The sequence below is a fragment of the Lutjanus erythropterus genome, chromosome 13 (genome assembly GCF_056507025.1).
Source record: "Lutjanus erythropterus isolate fLutEry1 chromosome 13, fLutEry1.hap2, whole genome shotgun sequence".
Classification (NCBI taxonomy): Eukaryota; Metazoa; Chordata; class Actinopteri; order Lutjaniformes; family Lutjanidae; genus Lutjanus; species Lutjanus erythropterus.
Window position 1 is genome coordinate 5,594,416 of NC_139329.1, and position 25,751 is coordinate 5,620,166.

The window sequence follows — 25,751 nt, forward strand, 5'->3', positions numbered from 1 at the left end:
CTGCTATATAGTGCTGTTTTTACTAAAAATGTACAGTATAAGTGTGTGTGTGTGTGTGTGTGTGTGTGTGTGTGTGTGTGTGTGTGTGTGTGTGTGTGTGTGTGTGTGGACATTAGGGCTGCGCGATTTGGTAAAAAAGTCATATTGCCATTATTTTGACTGAAATTGCGGTTGCAATATGCAACACGATTAGTGGAAATGATCAGTTTTGCATTACAGTTTTCATAGTCACTGAAAAAAGAATATTAAAATCATGATGATGTAATATTTGTTGAGGTCTGTACCAAAGAAACGTGTTTCCTTTTGTCCGGAGATCAAGATTTTTAGGCCACGTCATGTATGCAGCACTACAGTACCTCATTATAATGCTGTTCTGTCATACATTTTTCCTTTTTCTAAAATTTGTGATTCAATACTGCGATCTGGATGTTTCACTTGGCAATATTGTGATTTTATTGCAATTGCAAGTAATTGTGCAGTCCTAGTGGACATGTTATACTCATATTGTGGAGCCATAAAGCTGGTTACACGTTCATACTGTGGGGACCAGCCTTCCTTACGGGGACCAAGCGCAAGATCCCATAACGTAAATCATTAAAATTTAGGGTAAAGACCGAGGTTAGGATCTAAAGCAGGGGTGGGCATTATTGTTCACTGGGGGGCCACATGAGATATTGATCAGGCTGCCATGGGCCAGACACAAATGATATAAGGTCCTATTAAAATGGCCAAATCTCTAATAATGGAACGGTCAGAAGTGTGCACTTCTACTGTTGGTCATCCTTTCTGGATTGTCATGTGATGAATTGTGGGATAATATTTTGTTTGCAGTGTCCGAACCTTGATGTTTTACAGTGTAACATGCAGGCTGCATACAGGTTGCAACAACAGTAACAGCAAACGTAGATTAACAGCATAAACAACGTGGATGTACAGCACTGAGTGAATAAAGTTACAGTTTAATATAAAAGATACAGTTCATTATCATTACCAATGAACACACTTTCAAAATAAAGGTCTAATAACGATTTAATTGAAAGCAAAATGCCATTGATTGTTTTTGATAGATTTTTAATTTGTGGTATTTTCATGATGGCCTTGTTTGCCACATGAAACAGTTCAGTGGCCCCGGCCCTGGTCCCCATATTGCCCAGGTCTGGTTGAAGGGTTAGAATTAGGCAAGTAGTCGTTATGGGTAGAGAAAGAGGAAGTCTCCAGGATTTGAATGCAAGTCCATGTAGGGTCCTCTGAAGTGATGGAAATACGACTGTGTGTGTGTGTGTGTGTGTGTGTGTGTGTGTGTGTGTGTGTGTGTGTGTGTGTGTGTGTGTGTATCATAGCAGCAAAAACAGACACAAATTGATTGAGGTTGGAGATTCTCTTTGAGGATGTGCAGGACCCTCATTATGCTCTCTCTCTCTCTCTCTCTCTCTCTCTCACTCTCTCTCTCTCTCTCTCGCTCCCTCCCTCCCTCCCTCCCTCCACCAGCTGGTTGGTAGTTAACACTGCAGCGAGCGTGCACACACTCGCCTTGACACTTTGCACCCACTCAAACAAATTGCAACTGAAGAGATGACACTTCAGAAGTCATTGAGATACAGCATCACTTTATGGCTACACAAACTTCAGATAAGAAGAGTCAAACAAAAAAAAAAAAAAACATAGTTGAGTCAAGGCTCAGAGGGAGAAAAACCTTGCAGTGTGGAACAGACCATAATCACTCCTGAGATGTTGTTATTGATAGGTGTCAGTTAAAGGATTTCAGCGCCGGTGTTTCAGTGTCAATGTGTCATTTTGTCCATGGACAACAGGGTTAGAAAAGTGCACAACTTAAAGACAGCCTGGAAAAATACACAGTAAAAATAAACTACTTGTTTTAACTTAAAAAAGTTATTTTCTGGCCCGCCCTAAATCCAAAATTTAAATTGAGGTAATTTCTTTCTTCTAGTCAAAAAAAATGACTTGATAGTAATTCAGTTGTGTTCAATAAGCTTAATATACTAAGAGAGTTACAAGCGAATTTGATTTTCTTAGTTTGAAGAGGCAATTCTTCATTTTATTATGAGTTTTAACCCTAAAACAATGCATGCTGGGAAGTCTGCTCTTTAGAAACTTAATTTAATGAGCTGATTTAATTTTGTAATGTACATTCATTCAACTCATCATTTCAACTTAAAAGTCTTAAAATTAGAAGAGCTCATATTTATAAGTTCTGAAAATAAATACTAGACATTTTTAATTTAATCACCTTGAATAAATATAACTCGTATATTAACATTAAGTTAATGAGAAAGACACAGACGTGCCATGGGAATTTCAAAATAAAGTTGTATCTTAAATAGCACAAAGACGACTCAGTATCTTTATTTTTCTGAATTTAATAGACCAGATAATTGTTTTTTCCTGTTAACTTCAAATTGCCATTACTCTACATTACTGTATTTTCTAAATCACAGCATCAGCATTTAGAATTTCCCACCCAGACAGTCACTGGTTTCCATTCATGTCAACACTCTGTGAGGATCAATTTGAGGAGACCTGAATCGTGTTTTAGACAGGTAGTCCATCACAGTCAACACTTTGTTGTTAGATTATCCTTTGGTGGAAATGTCGTTGATGGCAGGTCGTGTTTGGATATAATAAGTGTGTAACTGTCCTTGTTAGAGTGTTAATGGATGCTTTGATGTGTAAGATTTTAAACAAATGGAACAGTGACCTTTTCAGTGTAATAAAATATGACCATTAATCCTTCACATAATGTCATGACTGCTTGTTCTTTGCCTCAGGGGTGGAACCATTCATCCACCTCTATCAATACATCAATTTGTAGACTTGCTCTACCTTCACAAATAATAAATATGAAATGCCTTGACTGCCAGTACTTTGTGTTCTCTAGTTTTGCCACTATTCCCCTACTATTACTACAATGAAAAATATTTGATATTATGAAGTTTGATTCATTTCTTATTTATGTGCCAAAGATACTCAATGTTTTGATCTAGTCCTCCAGTTCCAGAGCCATATGCTGTAATATAAATATTTATGCAGTTCATATCACAGTGTTTAGAGAAACAAATGCAAACCTTTTTTTCTTTTTTGTGAATTAATGGATGGATCTGCGGTTTGTCACCTAACAGACTAAGAATAACAGATCAGTGAGCGCACTATAGCTTTATTTCATTTCATACCTGACCATTATTGAATCAGACCACAATGTACAAACTGAAATATTAAAAACACTTGATTCAAATTTGCAGCCAGTGACTGGATCGCCTTTCTGACATTATAGCTTGTGAAAACATCTGACTCTCAGATTATAGAGTTGTCATGGACACTATTTTTAAGTATATGTTGGTGGTAAAAACCTGCAAATCTGCTGGTTTAGCTGCTATGTCCTGTCACTATGTCACATAAAGCAATTAAGCATAACTTTCTAGGGCTGCACCTAATGATTATTCATTTATTAACAGTTAATTTATCTAAAATACATATCAATAAACTTGTCTTATTAATATTTCAGTATTTGATTCAATCATAATCCTAAAACAATAGACACATAAAGCACATTAGAATAATGATAATACTGGCATATTTTAAACTTTGTCTAATTTTCACCCTATTTAATAGACTCAATGTCAGATGCCTTTTCAGAAGAATACTGGACCTCAAATTCAAAAGGAGCTCTGATGCATAATAATTTAATAACTAATCAACCCTTCACTGAACTGGACAATCAGTATTTTGACTTCAAACGTAAACTGGTTATGACATGAAGTTATTTCATCACTGGAGTCATATGCAGGTAAGATGATCACTGGCAGTGTTATTATGCATCAATGTGAGCCAAAGAAAAATACTTTTTGTTGTTTTTCTGCCGACAGAAATGCATTGTAGTCTGAAATGTTAGTTTTAGCCATTTCTGACTCATACATGGCTGATGAAGTGAACAGAAAGTACAAAATGACAGAATAACACTGTTATGAAGCATGGTGTAAAGTTCATAGCAGCAGTGCAGACATCACTTTTAGCATGGCAGTGATGAAGAAACCAACTAGAAAATACATCTTAAGCGACTTCTACTAACAGAAACATGTTCTACGTGTTGATAATCCTCATATACCGTGTTTGGGTGCTGACAGAAAGTAAGCAGGGCAATGCTGCAGCTGCAGGAGGAGGACAGGTCAGCTGTACTGCTGTGATAAGTCACGTCCAGTTTGTGAAGCTGAAGAGAGCCAGTCTGTTGATTGATGTTGATTACATCGACGAATCGCCTCAGCCCTATTACTTTCTACAAAATCTTACACATTTACAATGATATCTCTCATTTAAAGTAGCAGTCTTGAAGATTTCAGTCGTGGTTGATTTGACTTGGGGCAGCAGAACAAGCCACTGTCATTTTAGTAGAGAAGTCCCTCTGTAAGTAACTGTGATCTGATTTTATGCTGCACACAGCATGAGTCTGTGAACAGCAGGGCAGTTAAAAGAGTTGGTTACTTTAGAAGTTGGGTGTGTGCAGCCTGTGATCTGCAGCTCTTCATCTAACTGCTCACTGTAGCCGCTCCTGACTACCTACAATATTTCAAACTGATGCGCTGGCATAAAATGCAGAAAATGACCACGTCTTTGATGAATGATAGCAGAAAGTACTCAGCTCACTAACAAACACATTGTATTTCCTGTGACAACTTCATAATAAAAGCCAACTTGAGGTAAATGCTTTTAATGTGAAGCTGCAGTGACAGGAAATGTTCGGTTTGCATTAGCAGCGAACTTGGAGCCCGTCGTTATTGACTGACTTTGATTTGATTTTTATTTGGATCTCTTTTAAACATAATTATACAACAACATGTATAGATACACACACACACACACACACAGCCAAAATACATTAGCACATTTTTATGTCTATATATACACACACATTCATTCAAATGACTGTGTATGAAATGAAATATTCATGTGAATGAAATATTCATTCACATAAATACCAATACTGTACAAACCTACTGACAATAGAATATTGTGATGATAATAACATTTAAAATACTAATCTTGCAATCAACAATCCATCTGCCGTACCGCTCTTGAGTGAATTATTGTAATGAATTCCATAATTTAACGGTTCGGAAAATGAAAGTCCGCCTTCCCATTTCAGTTTTTATTTTTGGTAATACATAATGATTTTTATCTCTTATTCTTATGTTGACTTGATGTTTTTCACGCACTAATAACGACTTTTGAATCTTTAAAAATTAATGCAATAGATTGTTGTCTCACATGCTCTACTACTGTGGGCCATCCCATCATAGCATGACGTTCACTCACTCCTTTTTCAAACCATTCTAGCTGCCTTGTTTAATGTAATCTGCAGTCTCCTCATATCTCTCCGAGCTGCATTACCTCACACTGCACTGCAATAACTAATGTGACTGTAGATTAGACTATGACTTATTACCTTAAGAATGTCTTCAGATAAAAACTCACCACTCTTTTAGAAAGATCAGTAATATGAGCTGCCCAAGAGAGACTGTTTTGTATTTTGACCCCCAATAATTTAGCTTCTGTAACCTCTTCGATTTGCTACATGTGAAGTGCCATGGCTTCAGTTTCCTCCTCTTTTGTGTTGTACATATAATCATATGACGATAAACATTTTGCATTCATATGTAGTTTGAATTATTTAGTGAATAAAAAGTGAAGCTGCTATACAATTTAGCAAATGACGTCTTCTGCATCACACATGAACATACCTTCAAACCCAAATTAGGAAGTCTGAAAAATCACATCAGAGGAAGCAGCTGATGTTTGAGTGATTACTTTTGACTTCTTAGTGTTGTGGAGCGAAACAATAGAGTTGTTGTCAAAGCCAGTATTGATTTGGTGAGTGATCAGTAGAGCAGAGATTGATCTTCTGTGTTTTAATAAACAAAGTGTTCGATGTGTGGCCCTCACACCACACTAAATCTATGACAGAAAATCACAGCGTTTCCTACAGCAAGCCACATAAAGATGAAATCCTCACTGTGAGAACACACACATCATATGTACCAAGGCCAGTTGCGCATCATTTGATGTATTTTAGCACCCATTTGATCATAAAACACCAATAAAGTTTACGAGAGTTGGTTTACCTTGACAGGACTTAGTGATTTATGGCCTCATTGATGCAGTGTAGTGAGGAGAGTGTTTCTAACAGTTACCTTGATTCCCTCTGTAAAGCTTTCTGTTTCACTGGGATGTCGTACACACACACACACACACACACACACACACACACACACACACACACACACACACACACACACACACACATTGCTGTCAGGGTAGAAGGAGCATGGCAGTGATGGCTCTTTGTTCTCATACAGCCTTGACAGTTTATCCTATGTCTCTAAAAATACATCCTCATACATGATACACACCGTGCTATTACAAAAGAGGCTTTTATTTTTGCATTTGATTTTGTGCCGCCCTGATGCTGCCGGCTCTCATTGACAAACAGCAACACAAGAATGTAAACACAAGGAAAAGAGAATGTCAGAGAATTTCAGTAGACATAATTGTTGTATAAGTGTGTGCACTAAAACAGTGTTTATAGCAGTAGATATCCAAAGTAAAAAGCACTAACTATACTGTAGGTCTACTGTTAAAACATATGTGGATAATGACATAAATTCAAAGTATTGTTACTAAAAAATCCTATTATCTTATTATTTTTTATTAATGTTGGCTGTTGTTCCCTCTTTGGATTTTCTTCCCTGGAGTCTTGAAATAGTCCAGCACATAATCAGCAGTGTAACCCTTATGGTTCAGTCTTTGTACAGATTAAAATGAATTAGATAAAACCATGCAGCAGCCTCCAGGGCTGAAAAATGAAAACAACACGAAGTGCCAAAAACTGCTAAAACTACTCAAATGGCCACTTGAAACTGGCTCCAAAAGCAAGTTGAACCTCCCCACAAAAAAAATGCTCAACTTAACAGCAGAATTAGCCCACTTTTGGATTAGCTGGGAGTTAAAGGGAAAGTTCACCCAACAATCAAAAGTCAATGAGTCAGTCATTATCTGCTCATCCTCATGCTGATTGAGGGTCGGGTTTATTTTGTTAGTTTGCAAAACACTGCTGGAGTTTCATGGGAAAACAGCATTGCAGGATCTCCCAATGTAAGTGAATGGTGACCAGTTTTCAAGCCTAAAAAACAACTGAAATATATCCATACTGCTCGTCTGGTGTAATCCGAGTCTCCTGAAGTTCCCACATGACATTTGCACACCGTCGCGCCACACACGCCTAGTTCACACAGTGTGCATGTGTATGTGAACGTGGGTCCAAGCAAAGGATCTGAAGATTCAGGCTAAAAACATAGCATATATAACATTTATTTAGTCAACTTGACATGCCAGGGCTTTACGAGACTTGGATTTCACCAGACGAGCAGTGTGGAGGCATTTTACGACTTTATTCTGCTGTTTTTTATATTTGAATACTGGTCACCATTCACTTCCACTGTTTGGGAGATTCTACAATGCTGTTTTCCTGTGAAACTCCAGCAGTGTTCTGTGGACTAAAAAACTCTGACCTTCAGTTGGCATTAGGGTGAGTAGATAATGACTGAATTTTCATTTTGGGGTAAACTATCCGTTTAACCAAGTCTGGCACCACCAAGATGGTGATGGTAAGAGTCACCACACTTACAGCTTCAAAACATGGGTGATGTCATTTAATGAGTTTTAGAGGTGCCTGGAAGGCAGATTTTGAAACCTTTGGACAGATTCAGGCTATCTGTTTCCCCTGTGTCCAGTTTTTGTGCTAAGCTAAGCTAAGTGGTTGCTGGTTTTAGCTTCAGCTTCATATGAACACACAGACATGTGAGTGGTATCAGTTTTTTTTTTTTTATTTTGATTCAAATTGTAGTTGAAACCACTACATACTTCATCTTACACATCTTAGCCTACTTACACAGACAACTAAATGTAGATGGTCTTCTCTATTTGTTTAGAACCCCTGAAAATTGCAAAGAAAAAAGTCCCAATATTCTTATGCCTGTTTTATAACAATTATAATTGTTACTACTTTATTACAAAAGTATAACCTGGGGAAACATGGAAACACCAGATGATACATCAGAAAGTGAGGAAGGAAGTCAGCGTGACTAAATGTAACATGAATAAAACTTCCATGGAACTATGTCTTTTGTTATTGTTTTGATGTGAGACCACTGGAGGCGAAAGTCACATACTGTGCATTTAAATAAATTTACATAATGAACCTAAACAACTTGAACACAAACCAAACCGCTGCAGAAACTTACTGATAAAACCCAAAATAAAAATCTACTCAGTGATTTCTGTGGTCTTAAGATCATCTGAGATAAAAAATTAAAAAAGTAAAGTACTTTTTTATGATAAGAAAGCCTCTGTGGCAAACCAGCAGAGCATCCTAATTAATGAAGAGAGTCTGCACTAAAAGCAAAAGCTTACTACATTTTGGCTTCTTTCCTCTCTGTTTTTGCCTGCATTTTATTTCTTCTACTGCTCATTGAAAGTGAATGTTCAAAGCCATGTTCAAAGTGCATATTATATTTAATTCTGTGTCTCTTAAAAAATAAATAAGTCGTCTATCATCTCATACAAAAACAATCTCAGTGCATGCAGCGTTTCAGAGTTTTACCATAACAGCACATGACAGGAAGAGCTTCAGTATCATAAGACTCATAATATACTGCAATCCAATTATAGATACTGTGTACAGGTGATACATCTGCTTCAACACAAGCATCTTCCTTAACAAGGATAGCACAGTTTGTGCTGAGCATTGAAAATAAGCCGACTAGACGTGGTCTCATTATGATGAAATTATTGTAGGTTATCTACATTTCATTCCATACCCTTTTTTAAGCGTACACTGCATAAAAATGTAATTATTGCTGCTTGTTTGCACCACATCGGCTCTTTTGTTCTCTTTTTTTCTGTTTTCAGACAACAAAGTGCTGAAAGATTAAAACTGAAAAGCTTCTTGAAGTGTTTCAGTAGGAAAAAAAAAAAAGATTCATGTTGGATGACTGATACACAGATGATGGCTCAAACTGACAGGATTTTCAGTTCCTCTCCTGTCAGAGTCCAAACATCTGTCAGCTGTCAGAGGAGTGCATCCTGGGATGTATTTGATCATACAACATGTCAGAAAAGGCCACTGAGCTACATACTGCAGACACAGGCTTGGAGATGTATTATGTTGTTAAGTTAACGGAGAATTGCTGCTAAATGGTTTGGGCGAGCTTTGGTTCAAGTTGGTCACCTGCTGTGCGTCGTCTGTTCAGCTCTTGATGGACGCTCTGAAACCTCAGAGTTGCCAAGTTCATCTCCACAGCGCTGGGTCCCCGTGACGTTCAGCGCTTTGCTTCAGGGCATAATGGCATGAGACAGATGGTGATGGACAAGTTCAACATTAACCTAAACAAGCACTACATTTTCATTCACATCAATATTATTTTAGCCTTCATTTCACTAAACATTAGCATGCAGCAGCTCAAGACAATGGCCGCCATTAGGTTTGATTTCAGCACAAGTTGTCATCACATTAACAGCTATTCAGCATCATAATCTCTGGACAGGAGGTGTTGTTGGAGGATAAAACGCTGCTTGATTGCAGCTAATTTGGGAATAAGAACCTGAGTGTTTCCATCGTACAGTCTCCATGTTCTTATGAAGACATGTAGTAAGACTGAATCAAACTGCTGTGGTCTGTGTTATGTCTGCAGCAGATAAAAAAAAAATGTTTTGTCATTTTTTCAGTAAGCCTGACTGCAGGACTCACTGAACTGTAGGCTTTAGATTATGGACATGAGAAGAGGGTCAGCAGGTTCATTCAACCCACTCATTATAATGCTAAATGTAACACTTCAATTTCCAGGTCCCATAATTTCAAGGTAAATAGGTGGTAATTACCAAGTAACATATTTGAAATTTTGTAGAATTTACTCACAAATTCCCTTCAAATTGCCTACAAATTTCGGAAAAAAATTCTGTTATGATACTTGCTAATTCTCATATATTTACCATGAAAATTGGGGAAATTTTTAATTTTTAAAATTTTTAATTTCAAAGAAACTTCAAATACATGAAATGGTAATTACTGCCTACTTGCATGAAAATGACGCTTGCGAATTACCATATACCTACCATGAAATTTGTGGGTAAGTTCTAAGAAATTTCAAATGTGTTACATGGTAATTACCACGCATTACATGAAAATGGCACTTGCTAATTATCACATAATTAACTATGACTTTTGGGGGTAATTTGGGGGTAATTTGCTGTCATTGTTGTTGCCCTTGGCTCCAGTTAAACCCTTTGAAAACATAAACAAATATGTAATACACAGAACACGACTTCACCATCCTGGGGAAAAAAGGCAATGCTGCTGATAGGTAGCATGTTCCAGTTTTGGGGCTAATAGATTATGTGGTATTGGATCAGTGTGCAGCCTCACATACTAACATTGATACAAGCATTGTAGGTAGTATCAGAGGCCTTTTCCAATACTGATTTTGGTACTGAAACACTAGCGATGAGTTACGATTGTAAAAGTAACAAATCGATCACATGGTGTAACGCATACTTAAGTATGAGTAAAATTACAGATTGAAATAAGTACTCACAAGTCCCCAAAAACTGACTTACAGTAACATGAACAGTGCATTGCCTGGTCATGTATTATAAACAGTTTGAAAGTGAAATGGGGGGTGAGTTAAAACAAAATATTAGCACTAATGTTAGCAGTCACGATAACAGGAAATATTTTTGTTCAGTTTAGTAGATTTTCTAAGTCTGTGCGTTTACTTGTACTTAAGTATACGTTACACTATATAATTTACTTAGTTACTTTTAAAAATCATGATTGAGTACTGAGTGCAATTTGAATTCATATCCAGACCTTTCATCTGCATTTTTGTAGCCAATCAGGTGATCTGATCACAAACGAGCCAATGAAAACCAGGACTCCAAAATGCTGCAGCAGGCACAGGTTTGGAGTAAGGATGTTAAGTATCAATCAATCAATTAATCACAGTGAAGAATTTCACCAATTAAAAATGTGTTAATCGATATTTAATCAATAGTCTAGAAATGGCAGTAATTGTACCTCATTTGAGATTGTTTTTCTGACACATTTATTGATAAAGGAAACTTAAAATGACAAAAAAAAAACAAAAAAAAAAACAAGTGTTTTATATGTTAGAAGCTATAAATTATTAATAATGACTTGATTGTTTGTATTTTCAACTATAAGTTACAGAAATTACACAAAATTTGCAGCCTTAGTTTGTAGACATGACTGTGACGACTGAGCAGAACAGAACAGCTAATGTATTAAACATCATTGGCTAAAAAGTAACTAATACTCTACATAGTTTCTGAGAAGAATACTTTGTGCTTTTATGTAAGGTAACAGTGCTTGTAGTTGAGCACAGATTTACCTGCTGGTGATGTAAAAAATATTTTTTACTTTTATACTTAATGATTCTAACACAAAACAAAGCTGGAGATGCTTGTGCTTGTTGTCACTCTCACAGTCTTTAAACCAGCCTCATGCTTTCCCTTTCTCTCGTCTCTCAGTTCTTCTCCCCCTCCTCCTCCCCTCTTCTATACTGTAGGCTGTAAAGCAGCTCTGACAGCTGAGGACCTTGATGTCAGCTGCGCTTTGTCTTGAGTCAGGACAAGTCGATTGATTAATGACTCCCAAATCCTCTTTCTCCCCCTTTGCCTGTCCTTCTGCCCAGCCTTCTTCCAATATATATGATTTACTCCTCCTCTCCTGAGTCAGAGCTTCATTTTCCTCCTCTCTTATTGTTCTCTGCAACTTATGGCTACAATGTATGCACACATATGTTTTATCTCCCCTTTTCATGTCATTATAGCATAAAGAAAGGAGTGTGAGTGTTTTCACTGTGAACTGATATTAGTCTCTGCAGAAACACAGACAGAGAAGAGCAGAAAAAGACAATGCAGTGAGTGGGAGATGACCGGGGAAGGAAACAAAGAGCGAGCACAAGAGCAATAGGGGGAATAAGAATAAGGAAGCTAAAAATATCCACCACCACCTTTAAGTCGAGCAGCAAACGCTATATTGTTGCTGTGTTCACCGCCTCAGTGCAGATCTCCTCTAAGTGCATCTGTCACTTTGCTGAGGAGTTTTAATTGAAAATGAACTGCAGTTTATTGTTCAGTGTTTTCTCAGGCATGAGTGCACCCACAGACACAGAGGAAAGAGTGTGTGCATGTAGTCCACTTTATTCTACTCCATAAAACAAAAAAATATATCCCAATATTATGTACTATAAATGTGCGAGAAAAAAAAAAAAAAAAAATCAGATGTGTTTGAGTTCTATGTAGGCACCTCTGATTCTTGGTAGATGGGTACCACTGATGTTCTGGGCAGTTTTAAGTTTTTTTTCTTTCATATTTGAAGGGATAGTTTAATTAAAATTAAGTCATCATCTATTCATCCTCATGCCAGCTGAAGGTCAGGTTTACTTTTTTAATCCACAAAACATTGCTGGAGTTTCAAAGGAAAACAGTGTTGCAGAATCTCCCAAACAATCCAAGTTTTCCCACCTAAAAGCCTAAAAAACAAGCAAAAAAGACCCATAAAATACCTCCATACTGCTTGTCTGGTGTAATCCAAGTCTCCTAAAACCCTGACATGCTGTTCACAGATCAGACAGTGTGCACCCACATGTGAGCTACTGGCTAAGTGAAGATTTAGGCTAAAAACATTTTGTAAATTATGTCTTTCAAGTCAACTTGGCATGTTGAAACTGGTCACCATTCACTTCAGTTGTTTGGGAGATTCTTCAACACTGTTTTCCTGTGACACAACACTAAACCCGACCTTCAATCAGCATTAGGGTGAGTAGATAACGACCCACTTGAGGAAAACATGGATCTAAATTGTGTGACGTTGTTCATATTATGATTCATTTTTTATGTCTACTGTTACCACACCTGTCAAGATTTGCACTCTTGCATGGCAGAGATGCATTTTACAATAACTTGATAATGATGGCAATTTCACCACTGAAACGGACAGATGGTGTCTGCCACTTTTGCCAGCTGAAATGACAGCTGTAGCAAGCTAATTAAGCTAATGTTATCTTCATAAGCTGGTTGAAAACATTGCCTCTGGCTTATATATATTGCTGTAAAAGCAGTCTTAAATATTCCCTTGATGATTTCATAGATTAGATGATGCCAAAAGACTGAGGTTATAGACGACTGACCCACCAGTTGGTGATCCACGTAGACGAACGACATTTTTAACCCTAACCTGGTCTAGTATAATTACTTAGATAAATATACTTTTCACTTTTAACGATACAATAGAAAAGGATGAGGGCTAACTAATGAGTCTGAGGAAATGTAATGTTTCAGTAAACTACCACTTTTGTTAGTTTAAGCATAAGTTCTTGGTTTATCGTAGAAAGCCTAAAAAATAAAGACACCACCTTCCAAAATCTTTAAATGAGTATTGCGTTTTCCGTAGCCCCATGCACACCACTTCACCATGTAAAGAAAGCCAAGGCTTGACATATATGAAAAATTTAGTATGCCTTCTTCACATGTGTACTGTATGCATTTATGTGTGCATGCCCAGCTGCACTTGCCACTATCTGACTGTGATGGAGAAGAGAATGGAGCTGCCATATGTTCTCCAGTCTGCTGAGACAGATGTTTGTAAAAGTTTGAAAAACAGTAGCTTATAATTAATCCCAGTAAGAAATGATACATTGCACACTGTTTGTTGTTAAAAATGTGAATTTTCCCATTTGTGTATCTGCTGTCATAAACAATGAGTGACCATCTCGTGATGGGATCGCGCCAGCCGGAAGGCCCATCAACATGCTGACACTCCAACCCATGAGTACTCAGTAGGTGTTTCTAGATTATTAAATGAGTACTTCAACGTATGTATTAGTAGCAGGATCTGAGCAACTGTATTCAGTGGTTAGTACGTACCAAAAAGTGGTCCAAGGAGGTACAACTGGTGAACCTGTGACAGGGTCATTAATGCCCACTGGTGCCACTGCGCTCTGAAACCCATTCTGGCGGCGTGTCGGTGTGCATCAAGCAAAGCAGTGTGTGCAGTGGCGAGCGCAGCTCAAATGGCATTGTGTCTGAAAGAGCTTTCAGACAGGTGGTTTTAATGTTGCAGCTGATCAGTGTAAACACCTGGCCAAGTACTCAAGACCACTTTTGTGGGACAGTGAGAACAACACCATGCACAGGCTGTCACGGCTAGTAACAAGCTGATCGTCCTGCTTCTTTTGCACTGTACTAAGTGTAAATACTGTTGATTTCATTGTACTATCAGCAAGAAATATCAATTCTACCACTGGGATGAAAGATTTATCCATGACAGTAGTCTTTGAGTGGGAGCGAGCGGATGAGTCAGCCAGTGTGAGGAGGGTGGAGAAAAGGCCCTCAGCTTGTTAACCCGCATACAGCAAATGTTGGCTCGCTACTCTATTTTGTGTATTTCAACTGGTTCCAACTCAGCTTTAATATTTTGTATCCAAATCTCTCGCTGTCTGGCAGCTCCTAACAGCAAAATAAAATATTTTGCTCTGGATAAAGAGATGATCTTCCAGAAATGTAATCTGGTGTCAAAGCACCGATACACCCATGTGATGTCTGCACCCTTTACTCTTTGACATGCAGCATACAACTTCCAGCTTTGGCAATAAACTCTGGCAGTAAATCGTGATATTTATGACCATAGGTTCTGGAATTACTGGGCTGCCTCTTCACTCAGGTCCAAAACTAGGTGCTGTTATAAATTATATCCAATAACAATAAAAAGAACAGAAGCAGAAAAGACAACAAACATTTGTGAACTTCTCAGTCCCTTAATTTGATGGTGTGAAGTTTTCATGATTCACGTCAAGAAATTTAAATACTGGCTGACACAGATATGAAAGTTAAATGTGGAACATCTCAGATGAGGTTTAATTGAGGAGAAAGTCAACAGAGGCCCCCCTGCCGCCCTCACCGTGCTGCTACATTCAAAGGCTGTAATTCTTCACACACTTCTATAATTGACTGGGACACTTATTTTCTAAGTCCATCGAAATGACCACTGGGCTTTTATCTCCATGGTTACAGACTATGGTTTAGTGGATAAGTGTGTGCGTGTGTGTGTGTGTGTGTGTGTGTGTGTGTGTGTGTGTTTGGGGTGGAGGGAGGTGGCTCCTAATTGACTGTCTGTTAAAGCTTTTAATGAAGAGTGGGCAGCCAGCTCTCCAATTAGCTGTGAGGGGGCCATCAGGGAATGAAAAGAGGACAGCAGCTCAGGAGAGAGAGGGGGAGACCAGGGAGGAAGAAGAAAGAAGGAGGGAGGAGAAGGGCGAACTGAGGGAGGAGAGAGGATCACATGGGGCAACAGAGAAACCATATTTTTCTATGGGACTTAATATATAGTCATACATTGTCGGGCCTCACTCTGGGGCACCATTTTATTCATTTCAGCTATAAATAATAATCAATATGGGATTTAATTTTCATTAAATCCTCCTTGGGTGGCTTGGATCAATAATTAAATTAATAACTATAACCTATAATTACCATATTAACAGCCAGTAATGATTGAAGGATGTGGAGTTCTACATAGCAGAGGTTTTAACACAGAGAGTGACATTTCAATTAAAAAAGTAATCAAAGGCTACAAAACAGTGTCAGTGCAGTGAGCTGGGTTTATCACAGCAAGCTATCATAGTATGAGCGCAGAGGTTTGTTACTTTGCGAGGCAGCTGGATTCACACAATTCACGCAAGAGATCATGTGAGAATCCATCGTGCCAGAAGTGGTGCAGCCAATCAGTGTCCTAGAAGAGACTACTGACAGCTATGGGCATGGTTTTAGGTGTGACGGCATGGTTATATCAGAACTGGAGAGTATTTCTTCACTTAAATTGAGCAAAGAAAGACGCAGAAGGCTTTTCTCCATGGAAAATGTGTTTTCGCTCCTGACCTGCCTGGGTGAGACTTTGGTCTGATTGGTTGAAGTTAGCGCATGTTAGACGTGATAGAAAGATGGCTCATCTGATCACCTGGAAAGCATTTTTTTTTTAAAGTACTTGCCCTTTTCCAAACATGCTTGACAACAACCCTGTCAACAACCCTCACAGTGTCAGTGCAGCATGGCGCACACTCGAGTCAAGTCAAATTTTATTTAAACAACATCACCCCAAAATCACAAAACACAATTTGCCTCAATAATCAACACTGTCAGGGAATGACTCTACAGCAATGTCATAAAAATGCAAAAATGCACCGGAGTGTAATTGTACTTTAATCGTGAGTATGAAAAACTCATCTCAATTGCCACAAATAAATGAGAGCATCACATAGCAGACAAGAAGTGATACACTGCAAACAAAAAAATATGTATGGCAGACGGTATCCCTGACCAAGGCACTGGTTTAGAACTGCAGCTGGAATAGGATTTACTTTATTAAAGTGAAACAAAAAACAAATACATGCAGAGGAGTATCAGTCAAAAGGTCTTCATGACAAGAGGCACCCAGTTTATTTTTGAGAAATGTTCACGAACACACAATCAAGCCCTATCATGTGAGTTTTAGTTGGTGATCATCATTTTTTTTGTGTGTTTTTTTGACAGAAACTATTGTGCTTCATCATATTTAAATTTTTGCAGCGTTCTTAAATTCTACAAGAAGCATTAATCTGTCCCGCCAATTAAAAATGTTGCAAACAGGGCCTGATTCTGTCCTGATTAAATTTCTATCTCTGAATACATATACATGAGGCAGGGTCGTGTCGCTCCATTATATTTTGCAGTTTTTGATAATGAGATGTTAAAAAGCATCAATGCAAATGACACTCACTCTTCCACCCCATCAGAGATCTTTCTTACTAAAAAGTAAGCATTTTTCTGCCTAAGTAAAATATTGCTTTCAGACCAAAGCTAATTAAGAAGAGCCCAGTGTTGTTGGATACTGAAAATTCACACTGGAATAAGAGCCAATTAAAGAGAGCACCTCAAAGGAGCTGGCTTCCCAACTGTCCATTGCTTTACTGTCTTTGAACAGACCAAGTTGCTTCCGATAAACAGATATAATTGCCTATTTATCAGCCTCTTTGGAAGTCCTGCTTTACATGAAATATTCATGATGAAACAGTGGAAATGAAAAGAGAGGAAGATGAGGCACAAAGAGCAGAGATAGTGAACTATCATGTGTTATAATTCTACATGTGCAGTGCAGCGCCTGCTCAGTGTAGCTGTTTTTGTACTCTGCTTACCACCATAGATAAGTTACACCATCCACAACTCGTCCAAAAGGCTGCAGCCTTTTTCAGGATCACATAATAGATTCGACTGACATCATGTCACAGTTTAAGAAATGTTCTGAAGCAAAAACACGACGTCCAGTTAAATTCAAAGGAAACAGGAGAAACGAGGCAATGCAAATGATTGTGTATCCACTGTCATTTATTCAGTGCATTCAACTGTGTGTGTGTGTGTGTGTGTGTGTGTGTGTGTGTGTGTTGCAGGTACAGTAGAGGTGAGGAAAGAAGGTCTGGAGGCTCAGATCAACCGCTTGGCTGAACTAATCGGACGACTGGAGAATAAGGTAAGGACACACGCACACACACACACACACACATACACGCGCGCGCGCACACACACACACACACACACACACAGAGGTGCACATATAAACTTCTTTTGGTCATTTAGGAAGATATTGCACTGCTTTTCATTGATTCTCTGGAGGCTTAACCTGCCCACAACCACTACATGTCTAATCCCAACTTTAATCAAAGCTCAAGTCTTAAAGGATAAAGCTGGCAGCACTCAATATGTTTCCTGTAAGCAATCTCTATAAACGCATATCTGCATATGAATGCAGAATCTATAGGCAAGGGACAAGATTTTGGTATCTGAAGGGTTCTGGTTTCCATTTGTAGTCTGTGTGGACTTGACCAGTGACTTTTGAACAGGCTTTGGTTGCATGCAGGTAAACAGTCCATGGAGACAACGAGAAGTAAAGTGCATTTGTATGCAGAAGTGTTTAAAGATATTAATCATCAGAATAGTTTACCTTCAGAGACCAAATTGTTGTTCCAACATCCCCCGTAGTGTGACTTATGAAACTTCATCACAGACATTTTGTACATTTCTCTTTTTCTAGGACTCTGCAGGCAGTCAGACCCCACATTTGGTGGCAAAAAATACATTTGCCCAAATATAAACTAAATAAAAATGCAATTTAATGCTACTGAGATGTGACGTATTGTAAACACTTAAAGTCATGCTTCCATTCACTCCTAGATTTCTGTTGCCATTTAATTGCTTCATAATCCACCTTTTTGTTTCTGGTTCTTCTGTGAGGAACATTTTCTAAGTAGGCTTAGTAAGCTATTACTACATTAGCCACAACATATTGGTAGCTAGTCAGCGACAAGTAAAAAAAAGTTTTATAGAATATTCAAAAGGCATGAGGGAATCAGGGTGTAGGGCTGCACGACGTGGCAGACATTGCAATATGATTCACAATTAGTGGGAATGATCATTTGACACAATCTTTACACAATTCACAATTTTCTCTCTATCTGAAAAAAAAGTTGATAATAATGATGTGACATTTTTTGAGGTCTGTACCAAACAAACATCTGGACAAACATAGTGTTTCCATCAATATTTTGATTCATTGCACAGCTCTGTTGGGATGTTTCTAGAACTACAATGGGGGGGTGAAGGTTCACAGTATGGGAATAAAACATTGGCAATACATAATATTTGGTGGTCACAGAGTAACTTGTGTGGCCACAGGCCATTGGGTCAGAGTTAATATTAAATCCTGCTCTATCATTTGATTTGATCAAACTTATGATATAAATATAATTTTTCATAGAGGCCTTCCACACCTGATCAAAGTAGATCAAATGTATATAAACTTATTTTTATTGTCATATTGTAAAGAAATAAACCCTGAAGAAAATAACTGAAGGCTCAATTTGTGTAAAAAGGATTCAGTGTTAGAGAACAAATGACATTATGTTATGATAAAAAGCAGACAAACTGATGGTCTCTGAACTCTGTTAGTTTCTTTTTTTTTAATTTTTAGCTGTACTCATCCTTTAGACTGCAAGAACTCCTCTATCCACTACAGACAGGACAAGCCGGTGATCTTGTCCCCACACTTAACCTTTTTTTTTTACCCAGTTGTCAGTGTGTGGAGAATTTGTAAGTTGGAGATGTTTTATTGGTTAAATTAGACAATGCCAAGGTGGGATATCGAAGCTGAAGGTCTGCAGAGGACAGAGGAAGAATAGATGAGAAAGAAAAGGCAGGGGGTTAATGAGGAGATGAAGGAGGGGGGTGGATAAGAGTTAATTAACAGTAGAGGCCCAGTCTTACACCGGCACAGTTGTCAGTTTTGCCACGTCTGCAAGATAGCAAATGAACTTGTGCCTAGTCTGTGTGGCCATGGGCGAGAGGTCGGAAAATGAAGGCAAAATAAAGGGCAAGGACAGGCGCGTTTGGTATCTAGTGCACGGAGCATTGGAGTCAAGACCACTTGTGCCTCAGGCCGGCTAAAACCTGGTCGAAACACAAAATCTGTGGCATATTGGGTCCGTCTGCGCAAGATGGCAACTGGAACATTTGGCCAAAGCACACACACACATCTCCACAATCACAAAACACCTTCATTTATGTTAAACAGTGTGAGCGTGTCTAAAAAATAATCTCACTAATAAGGAATAAGTAATTATTATTATAATTATAAAGCCTAATAAATCTCAGCAGACCTGTGCGTAGGATGGGATTACAACTGTCAGATTGTCTTTAACAGATCAGTCAGCCTGTTCACTGAGATCCAGAAAAACAATGATTAAACAATTATGATCTATAACATAGAAAAGGAACAAGACATTATATTTGTTCATGAGAGTGTCCAGACCTGGGGGGAAAAAGGTCTGTGTGCTTCCATCAGAGCCTGATGTTGGCTGTATACCCGCACATAATTTTGTGCACAGGTTATCAAATTTAAAAAAGAAACACTTGTTTCCTCCACCCACAGTAGTGGAGGAAGACAGAAGGGGGGAGGAGATGAGGAGAAAAAGGAGAAGGAGATGCAAAACAGGTGGCCACGAAGCTGCACCTGAGTCCGGCTCAGTTGGGTGTTCAGAAGGATCGAGGTACAGATTCGCAGCCAGTCTGGGTCGGCTCGCCTCTCCTCTTGACTGCACCGTCTCCCTCCCCCACATCTCACTCTTCTTCACTGCTCCTACCCAGCAGCTCCTTCCTAGGAATATTGAATTGTAAAATGCAGCGTAGTTTCAAGGTGCTTCAGCGTAAAACATTTACAGTTACATACAAATCTAAACAACATTTATGCTTCATGCATTGTATTCATTTTTGCAGGTGTTAATATAAAATAAAGTATTTAACCTACTTTGGAGATGTCCAGCTGTCTCCATATATTGCACGCTCTCATGCTTTCACATCTTGAACCAGGAGATCTTTCTCCGCGCTTGAAAATCTTTTCTTTTCTGTTTCTTCTTCCTATATCCACTGTCATTATGCCAATGCTTGCACTATGGGTGAACCTGCTTTTTAAGGGTGATAAGAGTTAACTTTATGATTAATTGCACGTCAGGGCTGAAACTCACCCATGAATTAATCAAGACACTTGTGCACAGCTGATGGTGTATCCGGCTGTGAACTGGCAGGACAGGACAGGATACCCCTGTGCCCCTGGCGCAAGACAGCAATGGTGGATTTGGAAGCTCCTTGAATAACTTAAATCCATTACGTCTTGCACTTTGAACTTGTGCTTTAGATCTGCATAAGATAAGGCTGCAAGTGATGGGAAGGAGAGAGTGGATGACAGAAGAGACAAAGGAGGCAATTAAATGCCTGGTGTCCAAACTATTGCAACGTGCCTTTTATTTCACACTTCCTCTTTGTAGCTGCTTTCTTGTCCCAGATGCCTCTTCATCCTCCTCCCTCCCTCCCTCCCTCCACCTTTACATCTAACACGCCTCCCTTACTCGCCTCTTCCTCAACTCCTCCTCCTCCTTCTCCGTTCCTCTGCATCGCCTGCGTCTCGTCCAGTGAACATGTTGAGGCTAATAGAGCCCCAGCAGACTCAGCTGTCTCTGAGAGAGGAGAGCAGCTCTACAGAGCAGAGCTAAGAATAACTAACACAATATACTGCCAGGCCAGGGCGGGGCAGGGCGGGGGGGTATCACATGAGGAAAATAGAGAGGCTGAATGTTTGATCAGGTTTTATATGGCAGAATATTTTTGTATGAGCCACAGATGGAAAGTAACAAAGTTATAAGTAGATTTTCAGGTATCTGTACTGTTTTTGATGATTTATTTTTTACTTTTTACATTTACTCCCTACATTTTACACATATTTTTACCTTCTACACTTTGCATTTTCAAAACAGCTTTGTTACTTTGGTTTTAATGCATTTAAGGGGAATTATTGATTGTTTTTAATTTGCATCATTGTGCATCACCTTCCCAACATTAAGACCAAACACCTAGAAAACTTGTGTATCCATCAATGAATATCACACACAACAGATACAATGAGACGAAAACAATGTAAACATAACAAGAAGGAAATTACTTAAGACAAAAACACTGTAAAAGACATAACAAGACAGAAACAAAATAAAAAGACATAATAACATGTTACAAGATTAAAAACTGTAACAAGACAAAAGACAAGGTAACAAGATGTAACAAAATGAAAAAGATGTGAAAGACAGAACAAGACAGAAACAGGACAATACGAGGCATGATGTGACAAAAACACTGCAACAAGACAAAAACAACATAAAAGACTTAACAAGACAGAAATGACACAATGATGTATTAAGACAAAACTATGTAACAAGACCAGAACAGCATTAAAGAATTAAACAGCGTAACAAGATGTAAATGATGAAACAAAAATGTACAGAGACATAAACGACATATCAAGACATAAGGAGACAAAAAGATGTAACAAGACAAAAACATCATAAAAGATGTAATGATGAATCAGGCAAGAGAGGGAGACTCAAGCATAAAGAACCTTTTACCAGAGGGTTTTTTTACACAAGTATCTGTACTTCTACTTGAGTAACGGATATGTGTCCTTTTGCCATCTCTGATGTGAATAGACCTCTCCAACCGTGCTCCCTGTTTAGAAACCTTTAGCCCTTGAGCCTAGATGCTAATTTGATAGACCTGTAACAAATTGCCCAGGTTTAAGTAGAATTGTTTCACTCGGTCGAGTGACCTTCACATTAGAAGAAATGATTGAAATGCCTTCAGCTAGAGAATTGTTCAATTGTCACCCGTGACCCTGAAGCCCTCCTGAGAGCCCATTACGCTGCGCTGAGTCTGACCTGTTTACAGTGACTGTAGCACAAAGGCCCATCTTCTCACAGCTGACCGAACTCAGTCACCTCTGATTGTTACCTGTTCCGACACAAGTGAAAACTCCTTAGGAATGATTTATTATCTGTGTGTGTGTGTGTGTGTGTGTGTAAATGTTCTGTCTGCAGCTAATCTCATATAGGTTACTACTGGATTCATCAGCCTCATATTTATTTGCACATGTAGGACCTCTCTTGGTGGCAGTTATGGCCAATTTTTGCAGAACTTGTTTTATTGACTGTTCTGTTTTATCCAGACTGCTGACCGCTCGCTAATCTTAAACAGCAGGTACATCAACAACTGCTAGGCTAAAAACAAGGCTTGCATAGTCAGATGTAGAACACGCTTTGGGCTTTGGTGTGGCTCAAAAACTGACATCCATCAAAAAGTTTGGTCTCATTTGCGGTTTATTTCCATACCTGATATATCTTTATTTAAAGCCAAGGTGAGTAACAGTGTTTCACAAAATGTTTAACTATTCCTTTAATCAATGAACATGAAATGAACATTTCAGTCTGAAATTCAGATTTTTTAAAATCTTTTTCCACACTTAATAGCCATCCAAGAAGGCAATGTAGCACAACATATTTCAAATACATTAAACTGCCCTACTTTTATCTTGAAAGGTTGCTGCATGTTGATTTTCCAGATTGATAAAAGATGTTCTTTATGAAAAGAAAATTACTCTCATAATGACAACAAAGAATGGCAAAAGAACACCGTGCATTGAAAAAAAAAAAATAGGTCACCAAACTTTTATGTTGAAAAGCGTGTTTTCAGAATAATCAGAGCTAAAGAAAAGCGGATGAATAGACATTTTCTGCCGGATTACATTTTCAGACAAGCAGACAGTATTCTGCAGTAATCATATCAAAGCAAAGATGGCTTTGAGGAGGCGTATTGAGAGTGTCTTTGTCTTTGTCTCTCTGTTTGGCCTGGTATTACCTGCATGGATCTCAGTATTAAGACTGTGCAGGAGTCTGGAAGAGGAGATGATATTATCACAGTGCGTCACAGTGAATCATGAATTGTTTACTGAATGAATAATAAGCCAGCAACACACTGAGTGATGTGGTGCCTGGCGAGATGAAAATAGTGCCCTGCGTTGGCACCACTGCTCTGTGATAACACACTGGAAATCCTGTTACCTGCGAACCCTCAGAGTGGCAAATTCTTGTTGCCTCTTATTGCTCTGTTTCACTTTCACATTCCCCCACGGTGTTCCTCCACGCTCCCCCAGAGGTTTGTTTGTTTTTTTGGTTGCAAAATATCATCATGTATTGCTCTCTGCGTGCAGCCAAGAAAGCGAGTTGCTCACCTGGAGAAGTTGGTTTGAGGATGATGGCCTTAGGTGGTAGCTGCACATCTGGTGCAGGTGATGCTGAGCCTGAATACTGACAAACGAAGTCATACCACTTTCTACTCTGTTTGACAGCAAAGAATGAAATGCTGTCTGATGAACTTTACCTATGCTTCCAGATCTTATAGGGATTTGTTGTTGATGTTCCTATGCAGCCCTGAAGTTCCATATTGGGGTCAGTCTGCAGGTATTGTAAATGATTGGTATATCGGCTTAGATACAGCTGATCAAAATCGGACCACAGCCTGCTAGTGTTGCAGTGCTGGTGTCCTTAAAGGGACAGTTTACCCCAAAATCAAAAATACATATTTTTCCTCTTACCTGTAGTGCTTTTATCCATCTAGATTGTTTTGCTGACTTCCACAGTCAATATAACAGAACTAAATGACACTCAGCCTGTGGTGCTAAAAAAAAAAAAAACAACAGTGTCTCTTTACAGAAATTATGACCTGGTTACTCATGATAATCCACAGACCTTGTTGTGAGCAGTTTTTACGGTAGAATTTACTTTAACTACTATAGAATCAACCGGAACTACTTTCCCTCTCATGGAAAGAAAGTAGTCCCTACATGAAACTACTCACAGCAGTGCTGTGAAGGTCATGAGCAGGTCATGATTTTTTTTGAAGGAGACGCTGGTTTTGATTTTTTTAAAAATGTATTTATTTGGGGTTTTGAGCACCCCAAGCTGAAGCTCAGTCCCATTTTATTAGAGAAAAGGTAGACATCTCTACAGCCGACTGAATCTTTGAGCTGGGAACTCTAAGGTTCAGGTTTATCTGAAGAAGAAAGGAAATGATCTCAACTAAAGATTATAGGTTGGCAAAACTTTTTAAAATTTATTTCAAAGCTCAAGAGTTTAAGTTGGGACCAAAACTCAAAAATCTGTTGCCATACCTTACCCTGAAATTTTTAATTGTCTCAACTATTTTTTTTACAGTGTAAATTTATTCTTACATTATTTCACTGTAAAAATATGTGGCCTGTACACCAAAAAATTACTTTGTCAACTAAAATGTGCGTCATAGCCTGCATCTATGCCTATTCCTCTAAATTTTAACAGTGTCTAGTCTTCTTCTCAAGTCTTTAGATAAAAGAGAGAATTTAATAGTTGCAGCTCTAGACATTTCTTTTCCTTTTATTGATCAAAAATGGCTCTTTCTCTCTCGTGTAAATGCTTGGAGTGATGAACCAGCATATTAACTCCTCAGTCTCTTTCAGCTCATCGTCTTGGCTTAATTACCTCCAATGTTACTCTTTAGATTCCCTCTCATCATCATTTCCAGGCAGGCAGCTGTTGTCAAAGAAAAAGCTCTAAAACAAACTACTCAGTCTGTCATAGTACGTCAATGTTGTGTTCCCAAGTGATTAAAAATCAATTAATACTGATTAACCTTCATTTCATTGTGGTTGAGAAAACAAAATGTCCACCTTGAGAAAAGTCTTTTGGGTAAAAAAAAAACTGTAGGCTGGTGAAGAAAATAGCAGACAGTGAGTCCTAACCTCTCAAGTCTTTTATGTGCAACAACCAACCAACACACAGCACCTTCCATTTCACTCCAGCTGAGACCAGACTGCGACACATTAAGCTCAGATCACTCATCCCAGAACTCGCTGTGTTTCTGGTAGCTTTACCTGTGTGTGTGTGTGTGTGTGTGTGTGCGTGTGTGTGACTTGCCTACTGTGCTAGACTCCATTGCCTTGACTCTCCCTGCTGTTTTGGTAAAAATGGTAAAAACCTCAGTTACCTTGCCAGTAATACAGAAACTATTCATTCACAGTTGCAGCAGTGATACTCCATCAGTCACCGCAGTGACAAAAAGCTGCCACGTCTACTGTGATTTATTAGAAAAGGGTTATATAAGTCTGACTCACAGGCTGTGAGAATGGAGAAGAAAGTTAGAAATCAGTGTCTCATCATCTTCACACA

The 25,751-nt window shown here is 38.6% G+C and overlaps 1 protein-coding gene across 1 annotated transcript in view; it reads left to right on the plus strand.

Annotated features, from left to right (window-relative positions):
* LOC146316065 (N-terminal EF-hand calcium-binding protein 2-like) overlaps positions 1-25,751 on the plus strand; it is a 178,460-nt gene that overhangs the window by 88,999 nt on the left and 63,710 nt on the right. Inside the window, exon 8 of the mRNA XM_084734620.1 lies at positions 17,568-17,647. Within this exon, the coding sequence (XP_084590746.1) occupies positions 17,568-17,647 (80 nt within the window). The remainder of the gene's footprint in view (positions 1-17,567; positions 17,648-25,751) is intronic.